Source organism: Bacillus rossius, chromosome 2 (genome assembly GCF_032445375.1).
Source record: "Bacillus rossius redtenbacheri isolate Brsri chromosome 2, Brsri_v3, whole genome shotgun sequence".
Lineage (NCBI taxonomy): Eukaryota > Metazoa > Arthropoda > Insecta > Phasmatodea > Bacillidae > Bacillus > Bacillus rossius.
Genome location: NC_086331.1, coordinates 114744653 through 114771974, shown reverse-complemented (window position 1 = coordinate 114771974; position 27322 = coordinate 114744653). Strand labels below are relative to the sequence as shown.

Below are 27322 nucleotides of genomic sequence, written 5' to 3'. Positions count from 1 at the left end.
CCAGTCGGTAGCCAGGCACGTCTATTCAGTCTCCAGGAACGTATGTCCAGTAGGTGGCAAAACATATTCAGTTGTTAGTTAGGCATGTCTATGCAGTAGCCAGACTCATCGGTGGCCAGGTATATTCATTTTGTGGCCAACATATTCAGTTATCAGCTAGGCATTTCCAATCAGTGACCAGGCACGACCAGTTGTTGGCTAGACACATCAAGTTAGTGGCAAGGTACTCCCAGTAGGTGGCCAAGCACGTCTATTTTGTGGCCAATAATGTGCGTCCATTAGGTGGCAAGACGCATCCAGTTGGTAGCTAGGCATATATTTTCAGTAGCCAGGCATGTAATCGATGGCCAGGTACATTCATTTTGTGGCAAACCTGTCTAGTTATCAGCAAGGCATTTACATTCAATGACCAGACACATCCAGTTGTTGGTTAGACACCTCCATTCTGTGGCCAGCCACGTCAAATAGTTTGGACAGACATGACTATTTGGTGGTCATGGTGTCGTACAGTCAGTAGACAAGAGGTGTAATATTTCGAAAGTTTAAATACCTTTCAAACAAGTAATGTTTTATGACAGATGTGTAGGCCAAGCATCTCCGAACCAAGACGTATTTTTCGTCGATACTAGGCGAACATTTTAAACAGCTCATTTTCAATGTCAGGCTTATAGACAGGTATTTTTCATACATGAGGCCAATAATGCCCTCACTACAGACTTGCCATGAACATTCGTCAAAAAAGAAGCACATTCAACGAAAAGGACGGACATTTGGAAGAAAATTCAACTTGGTAAATTACGATCTCATCACACGTGTACAATTTCATCAGAGGGATACGATCTCAGCAGTAGTATTCGATACTACTGACTTGACTATGTACATTTAACGAAAATGTCGTACATGTACACGAAATATTAACTCATTAGGATACGATACTATCAGTAGGATACGATCGCCAATATACAGTAGACTACAACTGCTTCAACTGTCTTTGACTTCAACTGTCTTTGGCTCCAACTGCTTCAACGATATTCGGTTACATGACTTCGAGGCTACGAGACTACAAGTGTAAACGTAGCCTTGTAGCCTCGAAGCCATGTAACCGAAAATTGTTGAAGCAGTTGGAGCCACAGCCAGGCAAATCCGGCACCTTTTACTCACCAGTTAAGCATTCTCAAAATTGTGACAACCGACCGTGCTTTCTTATCAATTAATTGTGAGTCCAAACATGTTCAGTTTGTTTCAGAATAATTTGTTTGAAAGTAGGCAAATTAAAAAAAAACTTTATATAGATATGGTCCTTCCTGGGTTGAGGACTGGATGTTGTGTTGTCTCTTCCTACACACTGCGGAAGGTATGGTGAGCCACTGCAGAATCACTTCGCCCAAGTCACACCATTACCATCTCTCCGTGGTGATAGTTGGGGATCCAAGCCAGCTCCTGGGACGATGAGTATGTCACCAACTAAAGAATATTTATCCAGTAAACCCCCTTTCCTCCTTACGAAAAATGAACACGGAGTACGCACCAGTTTTTATTATATTGCAACCAGGAATTCAAGATTTGTTAGCTGATATTAACTAATGGCTGTGATGGGAGAAGGTTTTAAATTCCACCAAACCAGTTCAGGAGGCAACTACTCCAGGCTGCAATGATGCTAAGTGTCAAAGGGTCATACACCTACTTCCAAGCGGTTAAACCACTTCGAACCTCATCGGCGGACTTGCTGCAGTGTTGGGTAAAAGGACAACGACAGTTGCACAGCAGGAACTACCAGAAGCCGTTTATTTAAAATTTGTCTTACGTAACTGTACGCGTGAGGATCCCAACGAAAAAGACAAATTTTGCGTTTTGCTTACGGGGGATTAGACCCCGACATAATTGATTTTCCCATCTTTTTGATTTTATTCTATTTTTTAAAACTATTTATCCTAATTTGTTGGCATCTCAAGTTATAAATTATATCTCCCAGACCTTCTATTCCGTGTTGCAACCACATATTTCCTAACAGGCTCTAGTCTGCAAGCGCCGCGAGTAAATAATTATTTCACGCGGGTGACTACAACTATCATGATAACCACACCAGTTCACAAGTGTCGTCTTTAACAAGTAGCCAAAGATGAGTACTATGTTATGTCAAACCAAACAATTTGCACAGAAGCTGCATTGCAAGCGGTGATGAAATATTTGAAATTGCAATTTGGCGAGGCCTAATGACTTCACAAAGGTTAATTTAGATATCCTTCTTGATGTATCTTATGAAAAGCTACATTGTTCAGCCGACTTCCGTAGCGCAGTTGGTAGCAATGTCCACTTAGTTGCAAGAGCTTCTGGGTATGAATCCCGGGTATGGCGTGTGTGTGGTGTTGTGTTTAAATGCAAGAGTAAGTTCAGTTCAGTTTGAAGGTCATCTCCCTCAATTAGATAAACAACATTAAAGTCACACAGCAGGTGAGTGAGACTGAGTATTAAAACTGAGAAACACTTTAAAGTGATGCACTCTATAATTAGATTCCACTGCAAGATTATGTAACAGTAAGCCCTCGTCGAGAAGTTTTTGAAATTCTTGAAAACCTCTTAAAAGTTTTTACTAATGCGTGTTTCAGATGTTTATTTAGCAAATCACTTATCAAGAAGCTTCTTTAAAGGATTTTATTTTTACTGTAATTTACAATAAATATGTGTGTGTTTGCCTCTAGTGACCATTCTACTGACGATACATCAAGCCTAAATACAGTGAAAGGTCTTACGTTTGGCATTCTATGGTTCGGCATGTTCTGTAATTGGGCACTAATAAAGCCGTTATCGTTCAGATTTTTTTGGGGGTGGTTATATCAATTATATTAATAATTCAAAAATAAAATAATATGTACCACGGTTAACATATATGATTGAGGTAAACAAAGATATGTATATACAATTTTAGAAAAATTGAACAGGTGTTTGGTGTTATTCGAGCTTACAGATTTCTGAGTGCCATTCAGTGCCTAGACAAAGAACGGGTTTGTGTATTTGCGTTTTATGAAACTGTTTCAGCGTGCAGGGATACACTTGACGCTTGAAAAACAAACAAAATTCCTATTTGAATCACGAATATCGTCATAACATTAATAGTTACAATGGTGAAGTGGACGAGGAAAGTGAAACAAACATGAATGTAAACTATGTGATGTGAACATAGGTTACCTCGATTGCTGTCCATATACCTGTTGGTCTTTGAAAGCTACATATAAGTGAAAATTTTAATACGACATGTTTTATACACATAAAAATAGGAAACATTTTTGGCGTATATTGAATTTTATGCTCCATGATAGTGAAAAATATATTGATTTATTAGCACAAATAAATAAAGGAGTGTAAAGAGATGAATTATATTAGACGTAAACTATTTTTAAAATGAAACGACCTCTGTTGATAACCAAGACTGTGTAATTTGCTCTTTTTTTTAAGGTTGTATTGTAGAACATTATTTTTTAAGTTATACTTCTTAAGGCAACTTGAGGGTGAAATTTTGATAAATAAAGGAAAGGCCATGAAGGGGCCGTGATATAAGGAAATAAATTTAATAAGATGATTCTATGGCGCACGTGCTGAAGTCGTCTAGATAGCCGACAGCGTATGTTGGCATTAACCTGTAGATATTCGCTTAGGAGGACATCGGAAACATACCAATATTCCCGGTGTGCCAAATAAATATTTGTGATAGCAAAACTATTTCTGAATAAATTTCATAAGCTATAGTATCCCCAAAAAATAATCGCAAATTTTAAAATTACGGTCTAATCTGGGGATTACCACATTCATAACCAAAAGATTTCCGCATAAAATTATTATGTCTATTTAACTCAGAAGTTTATCCGTTAGTGCGCAATTTCGGATATCAAGTTTATTTGGTCAAATGCCATCACTGATTTTTTTTACTTTTCTTATGTAAGTAATTATTAAATTATATCATTACTTGTTATTACTAAACTAATTTTAATAACTTTAATAATTAGTTTAATAATTGGTTTGGTTTTTTAAGCTAGGTAGGCATAAAATACTTAATTTTACGTATAGTAAAAATATAGCTTATAAAAAAAATCGAAGTAATGTATTGGGAATATGTATATGAATATTTGTACATACATATAAATAACAGTTTATGTGTTTTTTTCATTTTTTAAATACAAATTTACTGTTTTATTCCAAGTTTGATGAATTTTGGCACACTTGACCCTACAAAACATGAAGAATTCTACTAAAACCTAAAACTACTAAAACTAAAACATAAGAATTCTACTAAAACTAAAACATAAGAATTCTACTATAACTAATTCCATTCCCCTTTCCCATCTCTCAAAGCGGACTTTTGGTATTTATTAGTGAAATTGTGCAAAACTGAGAGGAATATTTGCATAAAATAGGAGGAATATTACCGTTTAAATATTATTAAAACATATCACTGTCTACATAAGACTTCACAAAAATCACCTCAACCCCGTTCCCACCTCATAAAAACAGAATTTTCGTATGTCTGGATGAAATTTGGCCCAACTGACGATAAAAGAAAATGAAAATTACTGTCTATATCTATTTTAAAAAGAGGATGATCACTGTCCAGATGAGATATAAAATAAACCAATCCCCCTTTCCCACCCTTTATAACTCATTGTTGGTACCTTTTGACGACATTTTGCAAAATTCAAAAATATTACTGTCTATAAATAATTTTGAAAAAAAGTAAGTAAATCGACTTCTTCATAATATTTTGGTAGACCACCACATCCTTTATTTCCACACCTGAAAAATAATTTTAGTACTTCTTGACAAAATTGTTTGCACTTGGCTTTCAAAATAAGACAAAAATTACTGTCTCCATCTGATTTCGTAAAAATTGACTCCCATAAGCTAACCACCAATATTTTAAATGTATGAAATATAATGTTTCATTTGCATATGCGAAATACTTATTTTTTAAAAAAATAAGTCGCTTTGTACTGCGTAAAGCCTCAGCCTACAGGTATATAAACATTAAAGTTAAATTTGTATGCATTGTGTTAAAAAAAAAATCCGTTTCAAAATTTTTTATAGTAAAATTCTGATAATTTTTGTAATTATTAATTTCAAAATATTTTAGTATATTGTATTAAAAAGAAGTTTGAATTCTAACGCACACTTTTTCTATTCTAGTAGTGTGTTAATTAGTGCTCAGTTTCAACTAGTATGAAATATCAACCGAGCAATGTGGTGGGGTGATGAATCATTTAACTAGCTTTAGAAAAGAACCCCATTAATATATATATATATATATATATATATATATATATATATATATATATATATTCTCACGGCCTTCCTGACTCTGTTCGCCCATCAATGCCCGACACGAGTCCGGTCCAATGCTGGGATGTTTCCTTACCGCAGGCCACGGGGCTGACTCCTTTCCTTAGTTCCCTGCATTGCGCTTTTTGTGCGTCTCCGTCTCTGGTGATCTCCCCGCCGAGGTTACGCGAAGACTCTGCAAACTAACAACAATAATGCAAGTAATAATCTCATGCATGTACAATAAAAAAGCGAAACGTTTGTTTTAATTCTGACAGTGAAATAAAAAAGAAATGATCCCCCTTACCACCATCATTGACGTCATGGCCCGGGAGTTTTTACCACGATGGGGGTTTCCATAGTCGGTCCTATCCGATAACGGCAGCCAGTTCCTGGTGTGACGTTGGAAAAAATGATGCCAGGAACAACAAATTGAGCACCGCACCACTCCCGCCTACCAACCCAGAGCCAACCCAATGGAACGGCACAGTCAGGAGCTGAAGGCTCAATTGCGTGTGTGCATCGGGGTCAGACCACACCCAGTGGGTCCCAAAGATATATTTTACCTTCTTCCATGGTGTTCAGAATTTGATTTTTAAGGAAATTCCTAGACACGTCTCACTATGAAGACATTACATAATACGGTTTGTAGCAGATTTCGACCCAATATTTAAAGTACACATAATCTGATCTCTAAAAATATTAAGCAATAATTCAATTTTGGAATGTTTTTCTTCACTAATCACGTCATGGTAACTCACTAGAAGCTCCGCGTCTCCTCAGGTAGTCAATGCGAACAATTTAGCTTCTCCAGTCATTTTATTTGGAAATATTTAATTTGCAAAAAAAAAAAAAAAATTTTAAAAATCATACTCAATGGTTCAGGCCAAGCCTTGAAATGTAGTCTGTCACAATGTTCACATAATTTTTCACGTCATTGCAGCTGTGTTGCTTCTCGAAGCGTGTTGAAGATATCATCGCACATGGTTAGCCAATAGTTGCTTGATTTGATCTTTTTTAAGTTCCAGTTCATCGAATAGCCGACATCGAGTTCTTAGAGACATCAACACTCAACTGAACAGTCCAGGGATAGATAACTGTTCCGTATCACTTATCCAAGTTTATCCATTGATCCTGATGACATGACCCTGTAATTATAAATCCTGTGGCATATGATGCTTGCCGTTTTGATTTAGTACGTAGAAAGATCCAGCACATAACAAAATCTTGTGAAGTAACAATGAATTATTATCTTAAGTTGAATTAAAAAGAAAATATATTTAGTATTTAACTTTGATCATTATTTATTGTTTCAGCACAAGGTTTTGTTGAAGTGAAACTTCTTTGGGCGCGATGGGAGTAAAATTTCAATTACGATTTCAAAGCCGATTTTTAATACAACGTTTTCGTGAAACATTGCTTCTGACGCGAATATGACAGAGAATACGTTGCGGACGGTGCAGAGAAGTTGTTGGGCCCCGATGCCTTAAGAGGGCTCCACGTGGCGGCGTGAGGCTCAGGTTGAACTCTACCATGCTGCAGGGATAGGCGGGTCGCGGCGGTAGAGACCCGCCTGCGCCTGACGCCAACCGACTTGCTGGCATCTAGTATGGAAGTATTTGGGCAGAGGGCAACACAACGGATTTTGAGCTTATTGTTGTGCACCGCGCCACTTGCCATATTTGCCAGAAAATGGTATTCTTTCAAGTAGGTATTTTTGAAGTGAAACTTCTTTGGATGGGATGAGAGTAAAATTTCAATAACAATTTCAAGGCCGAATTTTAATGCAACGTTTTCGTGAAACATTGTTTTTAAACGTTTCTGACGCCAAAGAGATATAAATAGAGCACTTACGAGCCGAGGTTTGAATTGCCAAAGAATTTTCAATTCTATAACTTGTACTGAGTTAAACGCGTTTTTTTTATGATATTGGGAAGGAACCGGTTGTGGTATATTTTTAAGAACATCCAAAAATTTTGATGAGTGATTTCAGGAAACGATGGAAGACTGATATCAGGGTGTTCGGACCGAGATTGAACCCGGGTCCTCTGGAGTGCGGGTCCTCTGACTTACCACTGCGTCACCATCGGTCCCGAGTGGCTCCGTAGCTTCTAGTTAAGCTGGACTTACAAGAATCCGTCTCGTCTGTTCTTCACCTGTCCGCCCGCCAATTGCGTGACATTCAGCCAATCAGGTGGCTCAAAAAATTCCATCCACTCGTCCGTCAAAACATTGCCAAGCTTTAACTTTGAACGGATAAGTTCATAACGTTAAAAAAAATTCCGCAAGGCATTATCTTTATTTTAAAAGGTTTTATTTATTTTTTATTTGTGAAGATGCTTCCGTAGTACGTCTTTAATTTGCCTATGAACACGTCTTGAGTTTGATATTTGAATAAAAATTTGTCTTGAGACACAAAAGTAATTATAAACTGCATGGTAACACGAACATATATTTAAATAAATATTTTAGAGTTGGTTTAATCATATATGAGTGCTTAGCGTACATGATCGTCGAACTAGTAAAACTTGAATATGGTTCTATTATATGGAATAGCATCAATAACACTGACATTGAAAAGCTTGATAAGATTCAATCTAAAGTATCTGACTATATTAACAAAAAATTAAATACCATCAAAAACATAGATTTAAATTCCCTCCTCGGTTCATTATAAACTAGAAGAAAGATCTTAGATGCCATATTTGTTTTCAATTGTTATAATGGCAATCTTATATGTCCTCATATATTTGATGTTACTGGATTTAAAATTCCTTCATTTAATAGCCGTAACCCACCTTTTTTGTGCACACTCTTAAATACAAATGATATTATATATATATACTTGTCAACAATTTCAATATGTATGTTAATCACTTACAACCTACTAGAGAGAAAAAAAAATTGTTAAAAAAAAAATATTTTTTCGGCATCCAAATATTAATCATCTTTATGCTCTAATGTTTTTTACCTAAATTATTTAATACTAGATATACTAATATAAAATTTTATATCAATCTATGGATACTAACTGCAACTATCTACATAATATTATATGTTCTGTTCTTACCTTAGTTACATGTAGTATATTCCATGGTGTAGTAATGCATTATATTTCCTTTTGTATTATTTTTTAATTTGTGTTTCAATTATTCACACTAGGTATAACTTCAGATTGTGTGTCTGTTGTATGTGTCAATGTTTTAATTCATTTTGTTTTGTATTTGTTAACTGTCATTTTTTTGTGTTTGTTTTTATGTTAAATGTCTACCACCCTGGCTCATCGCTGTTGGTAGTCATCTCGCAACATAAATAAATAAATAAATAAATAAATAAATAAATAACTTTACAAGAGAAATTGCCTCAAAATATAAGCCTTAATAGTTTTTGGCGGCATCGATGTGGAAAAACATCATGATGGAGGTACGGACCATTGTGAATAGCTCGGCTTGTTGACGGACGGACGTGTGACGGGTCAATGTGCGTATGCAACCCACCCGGCCTGGCGTACGGCAAGTTGCCTAGTCGCAGGCGTCCTCGTCAGGAACTCCCGAGAGCTGCTGTGATCTCGCGCACTTGTAAGCGCTCCAAGAGAATGTGCCGTGCGTTGCTGGACGACCTCACTCTCCCAGGCGTGACCTCGTGTTGCAGTCTTGTAGTGTTCGAACAAACAAGCTAATGTCCTCCCTCGTCCATCAAAGAAAAACCTTTCGGAAAATTTATATTTTTAGAGTGATTTATTGTGATTCACGCGTGTCTCGTGAATTTAAATATATTTTTGTTTAGAATATAACTACAGATTTTTGCACGTCACATTTTTTACATTACCGTTCTTTCTTCATTTATAATCAATATTTCTTTGTCAACTTTTTCTGTTACAATTTTAAATAAAAATACTATCGCTAAAATATTTGGAAATTTCACAATGTTTCAAAACATTAGGTGAAACGATTGAAAAACGCCTTTAAGAGCATTTTTGTTCAATGTAGAATATCAAGACTTGGCAATTAGTACAAAAAACTGAAAATTATCAAGGTCAAGTAAATACACAAGGAAACCAGAATAAAGAATCGAGTAAGTAAAACCAGAGAAAACGCATCGGCAAAGAACTGTACGAGGTATAAAATGGTTGAAATAACAAGGTTTGAATTTCTGACAACAGGCACACAGCTTAAGTGCGACACAGCAAAGGCAGCGCAGACGAAAACAGAACAGAACGTCGAAACAGTTGCGAATTTTTTGTGCCGAAGTGTGGAGACGACACAGCAAAGTCGCGTGTACAGTCAAAAAATGAAGAGCAGGAGAATACTACACCTAATTACTAGAGACCGGAAAAATTCGCGGGTTCATTGACCTTCAGGATAGACTCCAATATCATCTGCACACTCGGGCAAATACCAACTGTTCATTGGCTGCTGACCTGTGAGTCGTCTCGACTGGGTGGCCTGTGATTCGACGCTTCTATGAGTGAGGGTCTCTAATTGGCCCTCAGTCCCTCCAGATTAACAGTGAACCGATGGCAGAAGCAGCACTCAGGTAAAATTATTTGAATTTTAGCATAACACGAAATGAATCCGAGAATTTTTCCAGGTCTCTACTAATTACTTATAGCTCGTGCTGTTTCGCGGAGGCATGATTATTAAATAACGAGCATCTATTCTGTGTCTTTCGACATTTGAAAATCACGCTCATGTCAGTTATGTTTACATAATTTTAGTGTTTATCAGGTGAAACGTGAAGTTTTGGCACGTGTGGGAACCCACTGAGAGCAGACGCGAACCGGCGCCCGGGGCGAGTCGAGAGGAGCACGTGAAGCTTATTGCAGAACCGCTGCGAGCCCAGACGCCAGCAAAAGGTCCAACGGGCACGCGCTGTGCGAGGAGTGGTGAGGGGGGTGGGCGGGAGGGTTGCAGGCGCTCATTTGGGAGGAGCACAGGCAGAGTTCACATCGTTATTGCGGGCGAAAATGTTATAGTTCACATTCGGATTACCTCTTCGCCTCGCGTGTTCCCGATACTGCCCCCCCCCCCCTTGCCATCCTACCCACGGCACCGGACGCCACCACCACCGCTGCGTGGACACGCGCATCGAACGCCTGTATAAATACCCTCGCGATGCCTGCCAGGGGCACCAGTTCTCCTGTTGGAATACAGCCGCCAGCTTCTGGAGCCACCCGCAGTCCTCAGGAACCGTCAAAATGGTGAGTTGGACGCCCAGCCTTGGAGTCGGTCTGAAACCTTCTCGAAATAAAAAAAAATACACGTTCTTATTCCAAACAGGAGTTGTAGCAGAAACTAATACTTAAAAAAAATTATTCAAATCCTCGAAGTTTCCTAAGTCACCTAACTATTCAAGACACTTTAGTTTGTTCAGAATACGAGACTTAGGTCCACAAGCGGTTTTAAGTTTCAGCTGGGAAGTAACACAAACATTTACGAATTTTTCATGAATTAGACGAGTTAGTAGATTACAATTTAACATTCATTTGAAAAAAAATAAAATAATATATAAGGCTTTGAAAGATATGTAAAAATAATGCCACATTTTATGTTTTTCTGTTGTTAAAAAACCGTATAAATGTAATGTAATTAATGGTAAAAGGACGTTATTGTAGACAAATAATTGTTTTACTGAAATGTAGGCTTTTTTTCATGTTTTCAGTAAATTGTGTTGAATAAAAACTAAATATAAGAGAAGAAAAGACTATATGCCGAGTTTGTGTGCAGAAATTTTACTGCCTTTTACTGAAAAATAGCTGTAAAAAAAGTGAATATCACATGAAAGCTGTATGATGAAATGAAGGATAAAGTATATCATATGTCGTTTCCCGCGTGGTTGGATTGGAGCTGCCGACTTTGGGAGACCTCATGCGCGGAAGCCAAGAGCGCGGGGAGATAGAACAGCGAGAGGTACGCCGAGGTACAGAAGCCTCGTTCGAAGCAGACTCGTGGCGACGCCTCAGCTACTTGTCAGGGGTGCGCAAGTGCGGGGCCGCTAAGGGCGACACTGGCCGGTGCACCACACAGCTCGTCGTCTCTACGCGCTAGGCGCTGAACGGCCACGCGGTCTGTCTTTTCGTGGTCGAACCACAAGCGTGAAGTTTCGCCACACCATCCAATACCGCTTCAAAAATTGTGCGCAAGATATTTACGTGAAAAATTAACACCTCCATTAAAATTCACTTATGTAGACTAAGAGATACAAATATTTTTTATGATGTCCATCATAGTAAAATCAGACAAATTGTTTTACTTGGACTGTCAAAACCTTTTGTAATATGTAAGATTACAATAAATATTTTAAAATAATTATGTGGCATTACAATTCACGATGAAAATGTGTTTATTTTTAAATATTTTAATTATATAAAATTAAGAAATCATTCTTTTGTTTCTTCAGAGCTGTTTTGTTTAGAAAACGTTAAAAAAATTTGAACTGCATCCAAACTGAGAATAACAGTTAAAAAATCCAGCATTAGCGAGGACGAATCACTCTTAAGATAGTGGATTTACGCGTATCTCTGCATCTCTCCGCTAGACTCTCATCGAACCAGGTAACAACTACCTGTGCGGCATTGAAAGTCCCGACGACGACCATGAGGAATAATTATCGTCCAGTCTGTTTGAAACCCAGCCGAAACAACAACTCTGGAATCAAAAATTGTAACTGGACCTTGCTAAGCAACACTTTTAACTCGGACAAGTCGAGTCGAACGTGGACAGTGTGACGTGATGTCGGAAATTCAAGCAAATGCAAACACTCAGCGAGGGTCATTTCATGGCTGACGTGCGTGAGGAACGCTGAATGTATACTCTTCTTTTGCACATAGCGTTCCGCAACGCACGCAGAGTTGTAGATTTCTTGAACATGGCTGGGTGCGCGATTTTTCTGCGTAAAATAATATATATCGTGAGACGTGATTGCTGGGAAATAACGAGAACAGGCATTACCTAGGATTAGTGAAATACAAACAGTGCTTGCTTTTATTTAACCACATTTTGAAAATCAGTTACCAATTTAAAAAAAAACTTAAATTTAAGTTACAAGATAATACTAAAATATTATTTTCCCGGAGTCATAAAAATACTTACACATATAATTCAATTTAAAGGGTGGATACACGTTTTCATTAATTGTTTTAAAGCTAATGGACGATAAATACAAAATATTTTTAAAACGGGAATATATTTGATATGATCTGTAAGTATAAAGATGGTTAGTGAGTAGGTTATTCGTGCAGAGGCAACACTTTACGCAAAGTTTTTAGTTTCGATAAACAATATTTTCCGATACTCCAAATGTTTATGTTCGATTTTTAAAATGCTTGCACGTAGATTCTACCATGTCGACCAAAAGGTCTGGCACAATTTCCTCGAACTTGACGCGTCTCAAATCCGAGAAACAAAGCTAATGGTGACAATTGCTGCGAAAAACTGCGGAATTGACTAACTTGTGCGATTTGAGGGCCCTCGGTGGTTGAGTGGCCAGATAACCTGATTCCTATCAAGGCGATCCGGGATCGCTCCCGGCGGAATTAAACCCGGCTTCTTCGCATGCGAGAAACGAGGCGGACTTTGCCGTGAACTGGTTGGGTTATTCGGAGAACTCATGTCTATCTCATCATTGCTCCGCTTCAGGGACTCATTCCATGTTAGTCTTCAGACATTGGCAGACGCCTTACGAGACCAAGCGGCTCCTAGGCAGTCAAAATATTATTTTCCGTACACCAATTTTATAAAATAGACCAGTAAAGTAAAAAAATTTAATATATAATTAGCTACCAAGGAACGGATGATCAGACGATAGTCCATAGACGGCAATCCATTTTTTAAGACCGAAGTTGGGGCTTCTTGGACAGCTGCTAAACTGCCTATGCAGAAGTTCGTCGCTGCTGACGTGCTGCAGTTCAGAAATCTGGCGACTCACCTGGGCGCATGTACGACCAAGCAAGAGCGAGTTGCCTTGAGAAGGAGATAAGCGAGATGTGTTCGTGTTTCTTGTTCGCAGCTGTACTTCGTCTTCGGTGTATTGATCATCGCTTCCCTCGCCTCGTGCAGGCCGCAAGCTCCGTTCTTCCCCAGGACGCCGATAGCGCCGCAAGGGTTCATCCCCATCGTCAGCCAGATCTACGACCTCAACCCCCTCGACAACTCCTACAACTTCAGGTAACCATCTCTTGTTACAAGGAACTCAATCTGGTGACGGTCATATGTGAAGTCATAAACAATGGCCAAGTTCGTGATTAGGGACTCTGATTTGTTTTATGGAATAACAAGCATGGGCATAAAGAGATATATCTTCACCCACCACAGAATCGCTAAGACCGAACCAAGTGGCGCAATGGTTAAACATTCGACTAGCATTCCGGAGCACACGGGATCAAGTTCCATTGCAGCCATCCTGTTTTCTGTTTCCCATGGGGTCTTGAAATCACTCCAGGCCAGTTTGCTGGTACGGATCATATCATATCATGATGTCATGGCCGATTTCTTTCCTGAATCATCCGATTCGCATTGGCCATGTCTTTGACTTACTATCCTCAAGTTCGATGGGACGTACAAAATTCTAACTTGGCGTATTTCTTTGGTTTCAATCCAGCCATCGACCAGATTTAATTTATGGAAACTGAATTGGCAATAAAAATAATAGGACCCTACTTAAATCTTAGATATCCTCTTTACCTTAGCAGTGTGCTCTGTAGAAACCTTCGTTTAGCTTACATGTTTCCTTAATCTATTTTCGGTATTTATTATCTGGCTTGACTGGACCATTCGGAATACGACTACTACTGACAACTAAAGTACAGAGCACGATGCCGCGTTGGTTACTATCCCAGTACGGCCATCTTGATTTCCGTTTCCCGTATTTTACAAATCCACTCGAAACAAATGCTAAGAAGGTTCTCAACCATATATCAAGGTCAATTTATTTCCCAAGAACTTGGATTTTTGGGTGTTTTTTTTTCCTCCTTTGAGATGTGTGTTGCTTTTCCTGATACACTAAATAAATGTTTTCACAATTTAGCTACCTTGCACGCATGATATGAACTACTTCCATTTTTCGGCTTTGTTTTGTACGTTTAAGTGTGTGTTTTGGAGTCTAAATTGTGTGCTTACATTCACTGTTTGCAGTGAACTGTTGGCAACATGCTTGTTGTGTGGTTGTAAAAGAGGTATGGAACCATAACAAAAGGCGACCAAGGTTCACTAATGACTAACGAGGGAATGTGGTGACTGCCGGCAGGTATGAGTCGGCGGACGGCAGCTCGCGCCAGGAGGCGGGCGTGATCACCAACCCAGGCACCGCGGTGGAGGCGTCCGCCGTCACCGGCTCGTACGCCTACATCGCCCCCGACGGCACGCCCATCACCGTCAACTACGTGGCCGACGAGAACGGCTTCCAGCCCGTGGGCACCAGCGTGTCGGAGCAGGTGTCGCGCACGGCGGCCCAGCAGGCGGCCAAGGCGCGTGCCGAGGCCACGTTGCCCGGCTTCTTGGGCCCGCAGTACCCGGGAGTCGTCGCCTAGGCGGGCCCAGGTCGTCGCCTAGGCGGGCCGGGTCGTCGCCCGGGCGAAGCCATGATGTCAGCCGGCCAAAGCCAGGTCGTCGCCCGGGCGAAGCCATGATGTCAGCCGGCCAAAGCCAGGTCGTCGCCCGGGCGAAGCCATGATGTCAGCCGGCCAAAGCCAGGTCGTCGTCCGGGCGAAGCCATGATGTCAGCCGGCCAAAGCCAGGTCGTCGCCCGGGCGAAGCCATGATGTCAGCCGGCCAAAGCCAGGTCGTCGCCCGGGCGAAGCCATGATGTCAGCCGGCCAAAGCCAGGTCGTCGCCCGGGCGAAACCACGACGTCGCCTAGGCAACACTTTACGATTTAATAAACAAGGAATATTTATCTCAGAAACTTGAATATTTTTTTTCCCAATCAGATCCTATCCTGCATATTCTATGAATGTGTTTATTATCTTGGTGCATGACATGTGATCATATTTCGGTCAAAAACAGCCTAATATGATTTACAATTTAATGTGCTTATTGGAAGTATTAAAATGAAATGCCAGTGTTGATGGTTGCTTTCTTAATGCTGAAGTAGAACGGCGAATATTTGCCCAGTGACTTAAACATTTGGTAGAATTCTGCTTCAAATTTCTTTCTGACATTGATAACATTTTATTAAGCTTCGTGGCCAGCGTAGTCATTAGATATGGAAAAAAGAAGCACATATCTTAGTAAATGAATTGGCGTAGCTTTCAGCTAGTAATAAACCAATCCAGTATTTGCCAAGATGGATCCGGGAAATGTATGGAAAACCCGAAATTAGTTTTTCTCGACTGGAGGCATACCAGAAGCGTCTTGAATGTGAGTCTTGTGTCCAAACACTTAGATATTTCACTTTATTACTTAAGGTAACCTATGGATTTTGCTTGGGGTTGTAGAGCTATAACATGGATTTTATAACTTGACACATGAAGTAAATGATCTACCACACTTAGAACGTGAAACAAAAAAATTACAAAGTAATTTAAAAATATCGAGTTGAGATTGCGCCAGGTTTTGAAGTTTACTTAACGTAAATGATTTTATATTTGATAAAATTGGGGTGTTATTTATTACCAGTTTCGAATCTATGCACCAAATAATTTTTACTTGTAACGAGCAAAGCTGTGTAAATTTTTACGACACAGCTACACCTCATAAACTGGGATGAGATTGTTGCAGAACATTTTTACAATCATAATGAGCAGATAGCAAAACGTAGTTCATACTCATTACCCTTTCCGTAAAAAAGAGCACCTAGAGAGGCCATATTAAATTAACAGTATGGGAAACGTAAAAGGCACTTAACTTTATTTGTCTTAAATAATTATTGCAAGTAACAACTAATCAATAATGATTAAAAGGAAGAGTAGGCAAAATGGAACATAAAATCGCAATACAAACCTAATAAACTAACAAAAAACGTGCCATAGAAATGTAAAGTCTTAACGACAATAACAAACATGCTTATTTCTGTGAAAGAAAAAAAATGAGGCTGTATTTATTCCCAAGCCTTTGTTTATCACAAAAACAAAACATTGCTTTTAATAGGGTTATATAAAACATTGACTAGTTTCCACTATGAATAAAATACAGGTCCCTCTGTCAATGTTGAAGTCTGTAATTTTTATATTCATGGCAGGTCTTCCATCCTGTTGGGTGGCTACATATATAGTAGCTATGTTTAAATATCATAATCAGTGTGTGCTGATAGTGCGTGTTTGGCCCTAATACTGTTCATGATACAATAGAAAACTTTGACTATGGCACCAATATTTTTCTTCTTTTGGCGCTCAGGTTAACAGATCATTGGTTTTAAATATGCTTGGTATTGTTTCTGTTACATAAACAAAAAGTTCAAAAAATATGTTGGCCTAATTGCAGCAATAACGAGCCTATTTTACAAGAAAATTACTTTTTATCTTCTTGGCCCTGGGAAACTGAAAGAAGATGACTTTAAATATTTGGTAAAATGAGATTATGTTAGTAAAATTTCAATTACGTTGTCCACAGGTGATATGTTAGAACTAAAATGTTTGTGATTAAATTTTGTATTTTTAAGCAGCGATTAAGATTATTTTCAAACTATAGTTTACTCATTTTTTACCATTAGTTTGGTAACATATGTTGTAAGATGACCTCAATATTTGAAAAATATAATGGAATAAATAAATAATTGATTTATTAATTAGTAGGCTAATCATAAATAAGTTATTTTAATAGGCTATGATAAAATAATTAGTAAACTGTTTGGAATTCATGACAAGAATGTAAAATTTCTGCGCTCAGCTAAAAGAGTTTTAATAAAAGTTTTTCTTATTTTTTTAAACAATGAAATTTGAAAAATTGGACAATGCAAGTGTGTGTCAATCAAAAATTAAAACACAAATATTTTTCATTATTAAATCTAGATGAAGTCGTTAAATATAGGCACTATACTAAATTTAAGCCAAATTAGCAAATGATTTTAAAACTTTGGAAACGTTTTAGGCTATTACTATAAAAAAGGTTAAAACTATATTTTTAAATTTCCTTCTTTTAAAATAACATCCCGGAATATTTAAACAAATAATCACGTATGGCTGAAATACTGTGCAAGTGGTATAGGCTATTTTTATAATCGATATCAGTTACAATCTTCTTGGAGGATAATTTTTTCAATTTTTTTTAAAAATTGATGATTATGAAAGTAATTCTTTAAGCACAGTTATTTTTACGAATATTCAACACTATTAATTTAAATGATAAACTATTTAAAATGTTTAAATAATTAATTTCATTATCATCGGAAATGTTTATTAGTTTTAAAATTTTATTTACTAAAATAATGCAAATTGTTACTTTTTGATAAAGATATATTCCGAGAATTTTTTGTTTCTCTGATTATTTCTGGGGATATTGATTATGCAATTTTATCTAGCTTCATTGATCTACTAGTTTTCAGAATTTATCCACAAACTGACTTACTATGAAATAAACAAGACAACAAATTACGAAAGTTAAGATGAAAATGGTTCACTGTAAGTGTTTAATACAAAAAATAACAATAAAGGTTAAATGGTTAAAATCTTCGATATTTTTTTAAAAATCTATTTATAAATGACCGAAAAAGTGCGGTTTTTTTTCGTATAATGTCTTATTGTGTAATACGTTGGCTTGAGTGTTTTTTAGTGTTTGTAATGTAAATTCGCTAAAATGTTCTTTTTATATAATGACTAACAAGATATTTCTTAAAATTGCAGGACAAAGTAAAAGGGCCAAAAATGTCCATATGGAGAATGTGCCAAGGTGCAACAGGCAGGTTAAGATTTACAGTCCTGCCTTAGCACAAATGTGAGGAGAGTTAATAAATCTGGCAATTCTGGCACAATCGAACGAAACTGCACACATACATGTGCAAATCGGGCCTAGTTAGGTGCGTGGCAATCCTGCAATTTTTTTTCTACTGCCAGGTGTCCGCCAACAAGCGAAGCATGGAAATATTTCAAGCCCATGGGGCGTAAGAAAGCAAGAACCAAGGCTTTACACGCACGATCTGATTTTCCAGTGAAATAGATAATACCCTTATCGTCCACATAAGGCACCACTTTCTTTCCTCTCAGTTCATTTTGGATCTCCTTACACAACTGGTCATCCTGCTGACAGTCACCAATACTAAGGTAAGATTCGGGAAACAGCTTACAGACAGTGATATTAACAGACTCATACTCAGACTAGGGAGAAGTTTATTAACCTCAAATTCTTCAAGGGTGAACATCCGGGAAAGAGTTTCGGCCACAATATTTTCACTTTCCCTTTAGTGATGTAATTTAAAAAAAAAATAATGCGATAATCTTACGATCCAATGGCCCAGATTTCCCAGTTGGTTAGTGTGATTTAACAGAGAACTCAACTTCTGATTATCAGTGAACGAATCAATTTCACTGCAATTCGAATACAAGTCAAAATTTTCAACACCAAAGTGATAAGCCAGTGCCTCTTTTTGATAAGTGCTTAGGCGCCTTTCTGACTCTAAAAGCGTCCAGCTGGCATAGACAATGCGACGCAGCGTACCAATTTACAAATGTCCTAAGACAGCCCCCAATGCGATTGAAGAAGATTCAAACTGGAACGAAAAACGTTCATCAAAATCAGTCAAGATTAAAATAAGGGGAATGCCAGAGGCCCCTTAAGGACAACAAAGACTCCGTGTTCTTCGCCCCAGACAAATTCGAAATTATTATGGCACAAGTGGTTCAAGGGTGCACACACAGATGCAAAGTTAACAAAACGAGCATAATAGCCCTGATACCTAGAAAATGGTGGACTCCCTTCAGGTTCTTGGGATGGGGAAAATTGACGATAGACGCAATTTTGTTAGCATTCATCACAAACTTGCCTTGTAACATAACATTACCCAAAAAATTGATGTGATAGTTACCTAAAAAATCTTATAAGGATTAACTGTTAATTTAGCCACATTAAGGCATTTAAACACCTCATGCAAATTAACTATGTGATCTTCGAAAGTAAAACTAGAAATAATGATATATATCATCTAAATAATAAAATACAAACTTGAACTTTACATCCCTGAGTACATTATAAAGCACCTTACTCAGAGCCTTGGTTAAATATATTGTTAACAAAACGGCTGTGTCTTATTAAGTGATAGATTTGGTGTTAATAGAATATCGCTTTCTTAGATCCAAAATTTATTATTTCGCAGCCAAGCCTTGTGGTTGAGACCATTTAAAATCATAAAGGTTTACAACAGAATTTTTATTAGTATTGGATGATCCCAACCAACCATTAAAAAGTTTCAAAGACCATGTGGGGCAATTAAAAAGGTTTAACCTATAATCTATATTTTAATGCTATTTGTAGCTCTCTTTCGTTAAACGTTTAACACTTCAGGTATAAAAATGTTTCAATATTATGAAAATTGAATACTTAAAAGTACGTGTTGTGTATTTTTCTCTTTTTTTTGATGTGTAACACTTATGGTATCTGAAATTAAATTAAATTAAATTGAATTAATTTTTGATTTCAAGGGGAAGTGAGATACTTTTAGATGGATTTCTCTTTTTCATATGTTGCCCACTTTCGTGTTTTCTGGGACTGCTATGCCGAAGGCAACGACTCAAGATTTGTCTAGAAGATGTTATCTGAACGAACTCATCAACTGCTTCTGCTTCAAGACCAAGCTTCAGTTGAACTACCCGGCTAGCCGCACCAGCACCAGTACCAACAGTTTGTTGAATCGCACCAACCACTCTACGTCTTTACATGTTCCACTTTTTCGAAGGATCTGCTGAGATGAATAGGTAACTTGGGACTAGACATTACAAGATTCGTTAGCAGCAAGGAGATGCCCTCCTAAAGTGAAGTTTTAGGGGGAAAAGGTGTGACCGTTTGTAAGATCACTATAAAATTATGAACATTGTTGATTGAATTAACAGGAATTTGAGTTAATATGCAGAAGAAAATATTTCACTCTTTCTTGAACAAGTCTGTGAACTCTGCACATTATTTTATTTATTAGTTTTTCTTCAACAGAAAAAGTTCTTAGCAATGGCGTATGTCCAAAAACTTACATCAAGTCTGCACATATAATCACAAGGAACGGACTCATGGGTACCAACCTAGCAGGTGAATAAAACGAGACCACACTAAAGAAAAAAGAAATAATACCGGAAGTCTTCACCGATATTAATAAGTCGTCTGTGTATCACGATATTTACAGACTAGAGAAGGTTTTTCTAGAAGCTTTCGGTTGCATCTCAGACGTGGTGGTTCTCCGGGCATGGGAGGAAAGGGAGATTGTTTGGAGTAAATATACTCCGAGTTAAGAGGTAGCGAGCAGAAAGCTTGAACCAGGGATGTAACCAAGAGGGGTTGACCCGACGACACATGGGATATTTGAGAGATAAGTATTCATCTCATATTTATTTGTGATGACAGTAGTATGTTTGTTTTAAAGTTGCTATGTTGCTGTAAATTCACATAACGATAGTTCTTTTTTTGTGATGGTAAAGCACTTTATGCTGTCTGTTGGTGAATGAATAAGCAAAATAGTGCTGGTTAAATTGTGCGTTTTTGCATCATGTTTCCTTTTGTGCACCAATTTATAAGAGTTGCGTTAGTTATTTCTGTGGCCACAATTCTTAAAAAAAAAAAATATTCGCTTTCACAATACTGTTTTGTTTATTGTTTTGGGTATCTATTTATGTTAAAGGTCACTTTTTATTTCACACTAAGCTTGTTTTTTTTAAATAGAAGTTTGAAAGATTTTTCTTTGAATTGTAACTGATGGTTAAACATTAATTATGTAAAACTGTTATCATGAGCAAATTAGTGATATATATATATGTTAAGGAAAACATAATTAACCATACATTTCTGATATTTATATGAAAATTGAAAAACAATTCAACACACAAACACAAAATACCAAATTATGTCTCAAATAATCTGCCGTCACCCTTTAAACATCGTGACAAAGGTTATTTACATAATTTTCTGTTTTGTGTGCTTTAAGAATTAACATACTAATGGAAATAGAATTGAAGCTTGCAGTAATGCCTTAGTTGAGTGGGATCGGCCAGAATGGCTTCCTAAAATCACTCCAATCAAGTGATGGTCAATTGTTCCTTATTCATTCCCCACTCTTACTGATTTGAAATGTGTGTATCAGTCGAGACGTAGAATAAAAAATTAATAAAATTTCTTTAGCGACTGACGTACGAAATGTATCAGGGCTTAACATTGCTTTATCATCGGGGTATTGAGATCTTAGAATGGGATACTATCGGAATGCATTGCTGGGAGAAAATGAGTAAAAAAAAAAATATTTGTGGCAACGTCCGCCGCGTTTCCACTTGTATTCCGGAATAGACTCCGCCCGGACTCTAGCTTGGATGGCCTTGTTGGGAGGCGAGTTACCTGGCGATTGAAACTTGTTTGTCATTAGAGGTGTAAAAGTAACGAAACAAAGCTTACCCGTATGTATTCGTTACTATAATAATTAGTACTCTTTACTATCGTATCGTTACGTTACTCGTTACTTCTGATACCGCATAACATGCTATGTTAGTAGTATATAATAGGGGAAACTGGCGCAGGCTGCAGGCTGAGGATTGAAGATTGTTTACATTGTGACGTCACGGCGGCCATCTTGGAGGAGTGTAACGGGACACATCGTAACGGGACAAGTTTGACCTTGACCTTTGACCCTCAAAATTCGCCAAAATTGGGCAAAAATTGCCCAAAATTCCTCAAAATTCGCCAAAATGTACATTTCTGTGGAAAAAAATTCCGCCAAAAAATCGCAAAAAATTCCACAATCCAAAAATTAGGATTTCAAAAATCCTCAAAAGTCGTTTTGCCCTAGAAAGAACCCAAATTCCTAAAAGAGGCTTAAGCATCCTTGTCTACAGCCTCCGATAACCTCTGACGACATCTATGATTATGACCGCCATCTTGGATGGTTGTGACCTTGACCTTTGACCTTGACCTTGACCCCGGTGACCATTTTGGATCCGCCATCTTGGATCCGCCATTTTGGATGACGTCATTGTGTTCTCGAAAATTCCGGCATTGTGTTTTCCGCCATATTGGACGATGACGTCACTGTTGCAATTTACGTTACGGCCGCCATCTTTAACTTTTTTATTTATTATCTGAATTTAATGATAAAAATTTTAAAATTTATAAAAAAATTTAAATAATAACATTTTAATAAATTATTAATAAAAAACATATGTTAACGGCACGGAGTTCGGAGTCCTCGGTTCGAACCCGGTGAGGGCGAAAAAAAATAAAAATGGCGACCGATCCTTCCCCCTAGGTGACTGCAGGCAGACTGACTCCCACCACTTTTTTTCAAAGCATATAGATCGTCATCTAGTATGACGTCATGACCGCCATCTTGTCTGCGATGCTGGAAGCCATCATCATTGTATCGTCGGCTAGAGTGCACCAACGCCATGTTAGTTTAATTCTTACCCGCTAGAGTGCAGTAATCATTTATTACTAAGGTGTCCGCCATCTTGTCATTTGACCGCCATCTTGAAAATCCTCAATTATTTAGCTAGAAATTCGGGAAAAGTTCCAAAATTCATTAAATAAATCAATCATTAATTTACATATTTATTAGATCGAATAAGGTCCTTGGTTCGATCCCTGGCCGATACAAAACAACTTTAATTTTAAAAAATACCACTAAAGTGTAAGGTTTGAGTAAATAAAAACACCGCAAGATCTTTTAAAAAAAACTTTTATTACATACATACTACACTACTACAAGTACAAAAAAAATACACAGACAAATTACTAAAGCCTTGTGGATTTCTCGACGTCTGCATCTGCCACCCACGAATTGAAGCGAGGTGGAAAGCCCCACCACTTGACGTAGGACACTCCATTTCTTCGTTTTATAATCTTCTCCACCAAGTACGTATCGGGATACAACGTAGGCTGAATCTCTTCGGCATAGAAGCCGCCATGGATAGGTTTGTGGTCCAAATCTTCGAGGTAGTAGGTCCTAGGCTCTGATTCACGAACATGTGTCACACGGAAAAGTTCGGGACTCCAGTTCGCAGTGAAACCTTTCTCGAAGATACCTTTCTGCTTGGAGATTCGCACGATGTCGCCGACGTTAGCTTTACGCTTTCGTGGATCTTTCTTCTTCGTGTTGGGAAAAACTGTTTGAAGCAGGCGATTATCCTTTACGTCCTTTGGCTTCATTTTCGTGGTAGAATGCACAGTGGAATTATACTCGCTTATTAGTTTCGGCAAGATGTCAAGCCACTTGTAATTTCCGTTAGCCGTGAACTGCCGCCACATCTTGGAACGCAAAGTTCTGTTAAACCTTTCGACAACGGAGGCTTTGACGTTACTAAATGTAGAGTAGTGTTTGATGCCATACTTCTTCATCAAAGCCTTGAAGGTCGCATTGTAGAATTCTTTCCCGAGGTCCGTTTGCAGGTGCGACGGTACACGTCCATCACGCAAAATATTGTTCATGGCCTTGGCTACGTCAGTTGCAGTCTTTGATTTGACAGGTCTAGCCCAAGCGAACTTGCTATAAACATCGATGACTGTCAACATGTACTTGAAACCTTTATTCAATCGGGAATACGGTATCATCTCAACAAGGTCCGCCTGGAATAAATCATCAATTCCACGAACTATGACTTTGCGACGAAGGTATTTCCGTCTAGCAGGAGCATGAAGTTCGCGAGCGATTCCGGTTCGACTCATTGTATGTAGCCGGCTTCCTTCAGTTCTTCAAGTATGGAGACTATTTCGTTGATGTGCGAATAGTTTCCTACACTAAGCGATGCATGTAGAATTCTAAGGCGATCAACTAATTCATTAGGGTCGTCCCAATATACATAGTCAAATGTCTGACCACTTTCTAGCTTTTTTAAACCTTCGCAGTAGGTGTATATAGTTCATCCTGGGACACCGGTGGGTGGTGGGGGATCCGGGGATCCGTGGCGGCCATCTTGGATTACGTCACTTCCGGCGGCCATCTTGGAATACATCATTTCCGGCGGCCATCTTGAATTTGACATTGACCTTTGGCCCCCGGTGGCCATTTTGTTTTTATCCGCCATTTTGTTTTTTAGAACATCCCGACATTTCGAGTTTCATCCGCCATCTTGAAAATCTTTATTTATTATCCGATTTTAATAAAAAAAAAATTTTAAATTTAAAAAAAATTAAATAATCAAAATTTTCAAATAAAATTTAAAAATATATTATTTAATAAAATTTTATTTAAAAACCCTATGCATCGAGTACCCCACTCCTCTACATTACTAATACACCATCTAGCCCCCCACTCCTATGTTACAATGACATCTTCATCGAACACCCCACTCATACCTGTTACAATTTTTCGCTACATTGCTTTCTTTTAAATAATTTATTATCAAAATAAAAAATATATACCATCGTTGTCTGCCGGAGGCAGCCATCTTATTTAGTGGAGACCACCATTTTGATTTCATCTGATGGATGTTATCATCGGTTGTAGGTTTATAAAGTATGTTAGTGTACGTAAGGTCGAGTTCCTATCCCGTACCAGCATTATTATGATCCTTATAGACAAGAATCAACAAAAATCCACAAAATCCACTAAATCCACAAAAATCCACAAAAATCCACAAAATCCACAAAAATCACAGTCATTTTCGTTGTTGTAACCACCACTTTTTCTTAAAGTCTTATCATTTATAGGTTTTAACTAAAATATATGTTATCAATACTATCGTTGTGGATGTGATGGTTAAAGTAATGATAATTTAAAAAAAAAAAACATTTATTACTCCATCTTAGCGGACCAGAAATGTTTCCGAGTCCTAACTCACAAGTAATATTCTCTCCTCATGTTTGCGTACTCAGGTTTTAAAAGTTGCATGGAAGCGGATATTTTTAATGTCTGCATATAATTACGTTCCTAAACAAGTTCATGTTTGCGGACTCGTGTTTTAAAGCTGCATGGAAGCAGATATTTTTAATGTCTGCGTATAATTACATTTTACAATTCTCTAAGACATTTATAAGTATTAGTACCTTGGATGATATAGGTGTTATGTCAAAAAATAAACAATATGTAGGTAAAATTGTATTTATTAAATTAAGAACATATTTTACACAGCAAAAATGGAGCAAAAACAGAAACTATACATAAAAAACTGAAACTTTACAACAAAAATGGAAACTATACAGCAAAAACATAAACTGTACAACAAAATGAAAACTATAAAACAAAAAACAGAAAAAACTATACAAAAAAAGGAAACAACTACAAAACTATTTATATCAAAAACTATTTACAGGAAAAAAAAATTATTCGTCGCCTCCAACATATCCGTGGGGGACTGTGTGGATACCATCTTCACAGATCAGCCGTTTGTCGTCCTCCCACGTTATGGCCAGCTTATTGCTGTACTCAGTATAGAGTATGTGCTGACGGGAGCGAATTGCTCTAACGCCTGCCCTCATTGTGCGGTGGTCTTGCAGGGCATCCAGGTAGTCGTCGAATGTTATGTGTTTATTGACCACACATCGCTGGATGCCCTTGGCCTTTTTCTCGCTCTTACCACCACACCTGTAGGCGTAGAGTTTGGCCCGTAGGCTTACAAACTCCTCCATCACTTCTCCCCCACATTCATCTTTGAATTTACCGACAACTTTCTTGTTGATGGGGGAGAAGCATGGGTGGTCGGAAGGGTAGCAGCTGGTGTCGAATTTAGCCATCAGTGTAGGGTCGGCTTTGAGGTCTGAGTAAAAGTCTGTTGTCTGGATCTCATACACAAAACTGTCTGTATCCATATACATCAGGTGAATATTGTCGTTGTAACGGGGTTTCATGGTATTGTAGTGGAAGTCGTACATGAGAGTCTTTGAAAGATCTAGTACGGCCAGTCCGGCATAGATCGGCTTGTCGAAAATGATGGTCTCGTGATTAAGGTGGACTAGAGACAAATTCGGTTCGTACATGGTACGGTCCTTGAAGGACGGACGACACACCAACTTCTTGAACCTCTTCTCGGAGCACACCAACTCCATTTTGAGCCTCCGCCTTTTATTTTCCATCAGTTTACCAAATGTCGAGTTCACAGCGAGCTTAAAGAACTCCTTCTCGAACTCGTTGGCTGCTGCTTTCCGCTTGTTGGTATTCAGCCGAATATAGGGCTCCAACCATGCCGACTGCTCAAACTGTAGGACTCGGTGTATCTTAGTCACTCTCAGCCCATGAGATACTGCTTGCTGTAGATTTTTGTAGTGGACAATGTAGTGCTCTTTATTTTCAAGAGTTGTCATCAGCTTTGATTGCTTTGAGCCGGGCGGGCACTGCTTTACGGGGAGAAATGGCAGGTCTTTATGACTTTCGTGGAGCTCGGGAGGGTACTCCACATCACACTCAATAATGTAGCCTGTAGGAGAATCATCTGGGACAGACACGACATCAATTGATGTGTCTAACCATTGGAAATGCCGAATTGGAAGCGGCAGAGACATCGCCCACCCGTACAAATTATTTGCATCAATGTACTCCAGGAATGTGGATGGCTTGGATGCATCATATGTCTCAGGTATGTAGGAGTTATTGGCTACGCAATGACGTTTAATGCTTTGTGCTACTCCTCCCCTAATACCAGCCTCCACAAACATATACATATCATAATCTGTGAGAAGCTCTAGCTGTACACCTGTGGTTCGAAGCATCGCATCGAAAGCGAATCCAGGACAAGAAATATAGTGAGACGGATCTAAACTATATGTCTCCAAACATATGGAACGGAAATTCTCGAATACGTCCGCCAAAATCAGAACATCCGTCTTTAGGTACAAGTCAGCGTACTCCCCCAAAGTAGCACACTGAAACTTAACCCAGACTTTCACTGCATGAGCGTACTCCATCTCTGAAATCATGGAATCAGTCAGACTATTGTAGAAATCGCTGATAGGTGGAAGACTAGTATCAT

At 38.2% G+C, this 27322-nt stretch overlaps 1 protein-coding gene across 1 annotated transcript; it reads left to right on the top strand.

The window, feature by feature from the left end:
* The first annotated feature begins 10442 nt into the window (after positions 1-10442).
* On the top strand, positions 10443-15207 carry LOC134528819 (endocuticle structural glycoprotein SgAbd-9-like). Its single transcript, XM_063362484.1, has 3 exons — positions 10443-10507; positions 13315-13472; positions 14551-15207. The coding sequence occupies exons 1-3, from the start codon at positions 10505-10507 to the stop codon at positions 14831-14833; spliced, it is 444 nt and encodes a 147-aa protein (XP_063218554.1). The 5' UTR covers positions 10443-10504; the 3' UTR covers positions 14834-15207.
* Positions 15208-27322: the final 12115 nt, after the last annotated feature.

What these genes read in the sequence shown, in the direction of transcription:
- LOC134528819 (XM_063362484.1), top strand. An exon ending in GACAACTCCTACAACTTCAG is followed by an intron (nt 13,473 to 14,550) that starts GTAACCATCTCT and finishes GACTGCCGGCAG; the next exon opens with GTATGAGTCGGCGGACGGCA.